Source organism: Phaseolus vulgaris, chromosome 8 (genome assembly GCF_000499845.2).
Source record: "Phaseolus vulgaris cultivar G19833 chromosome 8, P. vulgaris v2.0, whole genome shotgun sequence".
Taxonomy (NCBI): domain Eukaryota; kingdom Viridiplantae; phylum Streptophyta; class Magnoliopsida; order Fabales; family Fabaceae; genus Phaseolus; species Phaseolus vulgaris.
Window position 1 is genome coordinate 5,071,042 of NC_023752.2, and position 7,410 is coordinate 5,078,451.

Here is a 7,410-nt window from a genome sequence, read left to right on the forward strand (position 1 = left end):
CTGCAAATTTTTTTTATTCAAGAGCGATGACAACTAAAATATTAGAATTTGATTATGACTTGATCCACATAACCACCTAACCTACACCACAGATAATTGATATTACCTGCAATTACCTACCTGTTTTGAGATAATAATGGTTTAGCCTTTATTTTATTTTTTATCTATTTAGATGTTAAAGTGTGGATATAATGAATGTGTATGAATTGAGATATACGTGAATATTGAATTGGATGATAATAGAAAATACTTAAGATGGTATTAAGATGGTAGTTTGGGTTGACTTGTGTTTTCTAGTGCTAAGTATTGGAACTTATTAGTGAGATATATGTAATTGAGAAATTAAAGAAAGTTCTTGCATCAAACTTTGTTAAGTGGCTACAATAAATTACCTTGATTGCATTAAGCTATTATTGATGGACAATAAACTTTTATATGGGTAAGATGTTAGTGTCTAGTACAAATTGCACTAACCCTGCAAGAAATTTCTAGTTAGTTCTGCTGATTTTTATTCCCGTAATTCGTCTCTTAATTCAAGTGAAGATTCAGTGCAATGTGTTGGAGAAGATACATGTTTTAGTATGAGGCGTTTTAGTCACATTTCATTATTCACCACTTTCTCCAAATTCATGTAAATGACACTTCCACAGAAGTATCCTATGCAAATATGACACTGAAAATGGGAAACTCTCACCAAATTACTTAACTAGCAAATAGTAATATTATTTCTGGGTTTCAATTTTGGAGACAGAATTTCATGGCCAGGAGAAGGAAAACTCAAACCAACTCATACAAATCCACTTGGTGCCAGAACAATGGGGCTCCTAACTCTGTGTGCTCCACCATCTTCAATCCAAATAAGATCCCCATAAGAGATATCTTCCTTTTTGTACTTCCTATACTTTATCATCACATCGTAGCTTAGCTTCTCATTTTTGTATCTGAATGCTAATGTCTCAGGTGACACTGTCACCACAGAACCCTTAGGTTGTGTCACCTTGGCTCTGTATGTGGCAGCACCAACTCCAACATTGGTCACTGTCCTTCTAAATTTGTGGACAACTGACATTGTTTTGTTGCTATAGATAGCTATAAATGAAGGGTAGTTAAGATCAAACGATGGTTTTGCACAATTGTAGGAACCTGATCTTGTAAGGGCTAAGATTTGCTTTAGTGTGTAGTTCAAAGCACAAAGGAGATTAACATAGTCCTGTGGGGTGGCATCATATATCAAACCTGGATCAAGTGCTTTGTTGGGGTCAATTTGACCAGCTCCCATGTCAAGAGGGGAAGCATATTGAGAAGGATAGCCATAGTCTCTGATTGGATTTTGTGTATTATCTAGAGGACTAGCTGTGGTTACTAGTGCAGACCTTATAGCAGCAGCACTCCATTCAGGGTGTGCAGCTTTCAAAAGAGCAGCAACACCAGAAGCATGAGGGCAGGCCATCGATGTTCCAGACAGAAAAACGTAGTCACTGGTTAAGTACACATTGTTGCCAATTGAAGCTACCGGAGTATCAGGAATGAAAGCGGCAAGGACATTAGAGCCAGGTGCCATTATGTCAGGCTTCAAGACCCCAGAGTAGCTTGGTGAAGGACCTCTTGAAGAGTAACCGGCAACAGCTGGTGCTGGCTTTATTCCTACAAATGTTTGCTGAAATTTGATGCTGGCTGTTGGCTTCCTGTGGCTTTTTGCATACTTGATCACGGATGGTGCATCCTTTGCACTGATTACAATGCTTGGAGATCTGGCAGTTGCTATGTCATTTAACAAAGGACCATCAAGAAAAAACACTGCCCCTGACAAACTAGCTTCATTAACAACCCTCATTTGCTTGTAGATTGAGTCAGTGTCAGGAAGTAAGTCACATATAATGATCCCATTTGTTGCCAGTTTCGATAACAAATTGACTGAGTTACATGCTGATATATTCTTATTGTAGATAAGTGGAAGATTTTCCACCACGGCATTTGCTGGAAACAAGGTCCAACCCCTAATGGTTCAGCCATTTCCAAGAATTAGAGAATCAAATATGCGGTCAATGGTACCTGCAGCCACGGTCAGAAGCCAGGGCATTCCATTGTGCAAAGAACCAAGACCAGGACCATCGTTACCTGCAGAGGATGAAACCACCACCCCTTTTTCCATTGCTGCAAAAGAAGCTACTGCTATAGGATCCTCATAAAGTGGAACACCATCAAACCCCATAGAGATGGAAATGACATCAACCCCATCAGCAATGGCTTGGTCCATTCCAGCCAAAACATCAGAGGCGTAACGACCCTCGTCCCATAAGACCTTGTACATGGCAAGCCTAGCTCTTGGTGCAATGCCTCTAGCCACCCCTTTGGCATAGCCGAAGCAAGAGGCTCCTCTGACATAGTTGCCAGCAATTGATGATGATGTGTGAGTTCCATGACCCAAAGTGTCTCTAGCTGAGTTCATGCTGATTCTAACCTTGGGGTGTGCAGCAATCACACCTTTGTTGAAATATCTAGCTCCAATCAGTTTGAAGTTGCACATGGAAGTGTTGAATTCTTGCCCTTCCTCACAGGTCCCTTTCCATTTGTTTGGAATTTTCTTGGTCATGCCATCATCTTTGAAGCTTTCACTCTCAGGCCACACACCAGTGTCAATTACACCCACAATGACATCCTCCCCAAAATTCGAGGCATGCCATAGGCCACTGGAAGAGGCTAGGGAAAGAAACTCAAAAGTGTGAGTGGTGTCTATAGTGACATTTCTGTCTGGATATGCTGCAACAAAACCAGGGGAGTTCTTAACAGCCTCTAACTCTTCTGAACTTAGCACTGCACTAAAACCATACATGGCATGGTTATAGGAGTACACTGTGAGATTCTGTGATTGCTTGAATGAGTGACCAAGTGTTGCTGATTTTATGGAGTGAACGGTGGATTCAAACCAATCATGATGCGTTGTAAAGACAGTGGGAAAAAGGGATCTGTCCATGTGGATTATATATGTGGAACTCTCAGCAGCACTGCCATGAAGAGCCAATAGAGTAAGGAGGAGGAGCATGAAAGGAAGTGGAAACACAAAGTTAGGCTTATGTGCCATCTATGTTTATGCAACACAAAATGAAAACTTCCTCTGTGAAAAGCCTATCAGATCATGCAGCATATAAAGGAAAATGTTGGGTCTGTAGAACAACACCAATTATGATCGAATTATTCATCTTCAGCACATCTTTAACTTCATTTTTCTTTTAAAATCTTTTAACTATCTAATGCTTCTTTAATTAATATTCTTATTGTTTAGCAATATCTAAGAACATATATGAAAGCCAAAATGACACTTCTTTTCGAAGGAGTAGAAACAAAGAAGCATGGCGATTATAAGAGACGTGTTAGTATGAATTAACGTCAAAGAATCAGAAAAAAGAACAGAGTATTCGATTATTTTTGTCGTGCTGTTAACTTGTTGCAAGGGTTCTGCTCCGTTTAGAAGCCGTTAATTTTAGTTATTGATACCATATTATATGAGTAAATGATACTTGTGATCCAGTAGTTGCTTTTACTATTTACAGTACTAAACAAACTTTATTCTATAAATATATAGAGGTTCAAATTTATTTTATTTTTCATATACTTCACATTTTCTGCATTCTTGTAACGGGATTACTTGAATAATTTTTTCACAAAAATAAATGAGAAAAGAAAAGAAAACTAAAATTCATTTATTCACAAATTAATTATTCAATTTTATCTTATAAAACTCTAACTACTTCTTGAGAAATCTAAGCAAACAAGTCCAAATATAATAATTTGTCAAATCATTTATGCATTATTTTGACAAAAAAATAAGTTGGTTGTAAATTGTAATTTAACTAGCAACTAATTAAACTAGTCATAAATCGAAATAGTAACTTGATGTGGTTTCAATGATTAAATCACTAAAAATTAACAATTGATATGGTTTTGATTACTAGATTATTACAAATTAATGACTGATTTAATTTTGATCGTTAAATACAAATAATTCACCACATATTAGTAATCAATTTATTTTCAGTAGTTAAATCAATACAAACTAACTACTAAATTTAGTGATTAAATTATGATTGTTTTATTATTATTATAATTATTAATTTAATTATAATTATAATAATAATAATGTTATAATTATACTATACACTACAAGAATATCAACAAATAGAAATTAATTTTAGAAACAAAAATAATTAGTTACTATATTGACTAAATTAGAGACTATTTTAGAAACTAACAAAAAAAATTGTTTATAAATTAGTTTATATTATTGTTAGATAGTTTCTAAATTGGTATTTAATTAGCTATCAAGGTTTTTGCTACCAAATTTATAATCTAAATAACTGTTAGTTAAAACATTGTTAGCTAATTACATACCAATTTAGAAACTATTTAACAATACTATAACCTAATTTAGAAATCAATAATTATTTTAGTCTCTAAAATATCTATAATTTAGTCACTAGCAACTAATTATTTTTTTCTCTAAAATTGATTTCTATTCAATGATTTGATTTTTTTTTAGTGACAATTATAATTATAACTTTAATATATAAGTATAGTTATTATAATTATAATTATCATTATTATGATTATTATTATAATTATAATTAACATTAATAATATTATTATTAACAATAATAGTAATATTAATTATAATAATAATATTAATATCTATTATGATATGTAATTATTATAATTATAATAGTTATTAATATTATTATTATTTTAATAATGATAATAATAATTATATTTCTTTTATGTAGTGGTTATAGTTATTTCTTTATTCATGGAATTTGAGTTAAATTCACTCAGGTTGAGTAAACATTATTATTATTATTATTATTATTATTATTAATAATAGCTCCAAATTATTTTAATTATTGAAATCATAAACAAATTTAACGCGACAGGTTAGAAAACTAATTTTAGTTAATTTTCTTAATTGACGTTAAATTTCTTATAGGATTATTTCAACGGTTAATGCACATTTTAGAAAAAAAATTATGCATTTAAAAGATATACATTTTATGAATATATTACAAGTTTTAATTCCAAAACTTATGAACTCGGTAACCTCTTAAAATACCAAATCTACTAGTTTAGGTAAACAAATTGCCCACCACTATTCAATTTTTGTCCTTGGTTGGATTCAAGATTTGGATCTAGTTATTATCCAACTAGAAAGTTTCTCATACATGGTGCTCATAATTTTAATTTTGAATAAAATTAATAATTAAAGTATAAATAAAAGGAGAATCATTTAATTATTGATAATAAATAGTAAGCTTAAATATATTGTTGTCTATAAAATGAATGAGTTATGATGATAAATTATTCAAAATCAAAATACACCAATTTTATTGACATAATGCGTAAAAAATTAGAGAATAAATTAAAATAAGGATTTATTAAGATTATAATAATTTTAATATTCAGTTTGTCTAAAATAAACCTGTCTTAAATTTGGTATAGTGTTATAATATTAAAATACAAAATAAAGTCTAAATAAAAGTATTTACAAAAATTAAAAAGTTCCAAAATTAAAATGTATAAAATATAAAATTGAATTATCAATTCATTGAAAAAGCTAATTAAAATGACCAAACGACTTATAGAAGAAGATAATAGTTGTTAAATTTTCTCATGTGATAACTTTAATCAATCAATTATGTATACTAGTGATTTCATGTTTGAAGTTATTTTCATTTTTATTATTATTTTTATTATTATTATTTTCTTTTCTTTTCTTGTAATGGATTAGAAAAATTTTTTTTTTTTTTAAGGCGATTGACTTCTCGGTCTTTTCTCTCAATGTGAGTTCTCGATTTGAGTTTTCGGTTTAGACTTGATATGACTTAAATTTTTATCTATTTATAACACTTTCTTATTGAGCTTAAAACACAGTTGGACTTTTATTCTTTACACACGATCTTTTTTATGTTTTGGGCGATAAATTTTGCAACAATAACTATTTATTTATTTTTCACCTTTCGGTCAACTTTTCAGTTTTTCTATTGGTCAACCTCTCTATGGTAGAAAGCAAATTATTATTATTATTATAATATATAGAAAATAATTAGATCAATTAAGTATGTGAGTAGGATTTAATTTGTTCTCATGTATGTATGAATAATGTATGTATGAATAATGAAAACGTAAACACACGATCAATAATAAAAATAACACATCAAATTGTTGAAACAAATAAGAACAAATTTATAAAAAACAAATTTATCTGTACTTTGACATTTTGGCTATAGTTATTGGTACCCGATTAGTAAATCGTGTATAATCAATTTTTCACTCTATAAAAAACCTTCAAATTCTTTCCTAAATAAGTGTTTTGAAAAAATGGAAATAGTTTAAATTAAGAGATGTTTGTTTACTCACATTCTTCGTTTAGTTACAACATGTTCAGCCTCTTCCGTAATTTCAAACCCCATTAAATCTTTTGAAAATTAATGATTGAAACAATTTTTAAGTAGTAAATTGATAGTTTATCTTTTTTTGTGAATAATCAATCTTCTGTTAATTTTATTCTATTAATATATAAAGAAGCTGTTTTAAATTTTTTGTAAAAACAACCAATTTCTTAAATTTTAATTATGTTTGCATGCAACCCTAAAAAAGCAAAATAAATCGCAAATACAACACCAAATGAGTAATAAACCTTTTGGGGTTAATTAAGCAACTAAGCACCAGCTTATAGGTTAATTTTAGATGTACAACGTGAATTAGGTTAAAAATTTGTTCAAACCCAACACACTGATAGAGAAAACATGTACAAAAGGCTCCTACGATGTAATCACCACGAAACTTGTCTCATGTCACAACCTTTGACCAGAAGAAGATCAATCGGCAATGTCGTTGTTGTCTCCTTCTCCCTCCGTCGTCTACAACGGGCCACCCATGAACTCCAACAACGCTGGATTGGACATATTCACCAAGGTCTTCCTATTGATCCTCTTTCTGTCTCTCTTCATTCGTGTCTGTTACGTGTACATGAGCCTGCGACGCGACCAAGGTGCCAACAACGACAACATAAGCGACAGCATCGCATCCATGATCCATAACGATCAAAACAATAACAACCTCACAGGGCTACCCTTTGATGTCGTGAAGTCGTACCACACTTTCCCTTACAGCAAAACCAATAGTGTGGCAACGATGTGCGACCATGATTCCACCTGCGCCATATGTATTGAGGATTACGAGGAATCGGAGATGCTGAGGATGATGCCGCAGTGCCGCCACTACTTTCACCGAGATTGCGTTGACGCCTGGTTGAAGGTCAATGCCACGTGTCCCGTTTGTAGGAACTCGCTCAAGGAAACTAGAAGCAATAATGATAACAATATTAATAACAATGGCGGCAATGCCTTTGAACGTGTTTAA

General features: G+C 31.9%; 3 protein-coding genes across 3 annotated transcripts; 1 reads left to right on the forward strand and 2 right to left on the reverse strand.

Moving 5' to 3' along the window:
- Positions 1 to 698: 698 nt before the first annotated feature.
- Positions 699 to 3,240, reverse strand: LOC137826830 (subtilisin-like protease SBT3). The gene has a single exon (XM_068632975.1). The coding sequence runs from the start codon at positions 3,080 to 3,082 to the stop codon at positions 2,006 to 2,008; it is 1,077 nt and encodes a 358-aa protein (XP_068489076.1). The 5' UTR covers positions 3,083 to 3,240; the 3' UTR covers positions 699 to 2,005.
- Positions 788 to 1,834, reverse strand: LOC137823568 (subtilisin-like protease SBT3). The gene has a single exon (XM_068628754.1). It carries the CDS (start codon positions 1,832 to 1,834, stop codon positions 788 to 790), a length of 1,047 nt encoding a protein of 348 aa, XP_068484855.1.
- A 3,636-nt stretch (positions 3,241 to 6,876) lies between the features above and the next one.
- LOC137823569 (RING-H2 finger protein ATL67-like) lies at positions 6,877 to 7,410 on the forward strand. Its single transcript, XM_068628755.1, has one exon. The coding sequence runs from the start codon at positions 6,877 to 6,879 to the stop codon at positions 7,408 to 7,410; it is 534 nt and encodes a 177-aa protein (XP_068484856.1).

Excerpts from the sequence above, each read along its gene's own strand:
- LOC137823568 (XM_068628754.1), bottom strand. The coding sequence starts at position 1,834 with ATGAGGGTTGTTAATGAAGCTAGTTTGTCAGGGGCAGTGTTTTTTCTT.
- LOC137826830 (XM_068632975.1), bottom strand. The coding sequence starts at position 3,082 with ATGGCACATAAGCCTAACTTTGTGTTTCCACTTCCTTTCATGCTCCTC.
- LOC137823569 (XM_068628755.1), top strand. The coding sequence starts at position 6,877 with ATGTCGTTGTTGTCTCCTTCTCCCTCCGTCGTCTACAACGGGCCACCC.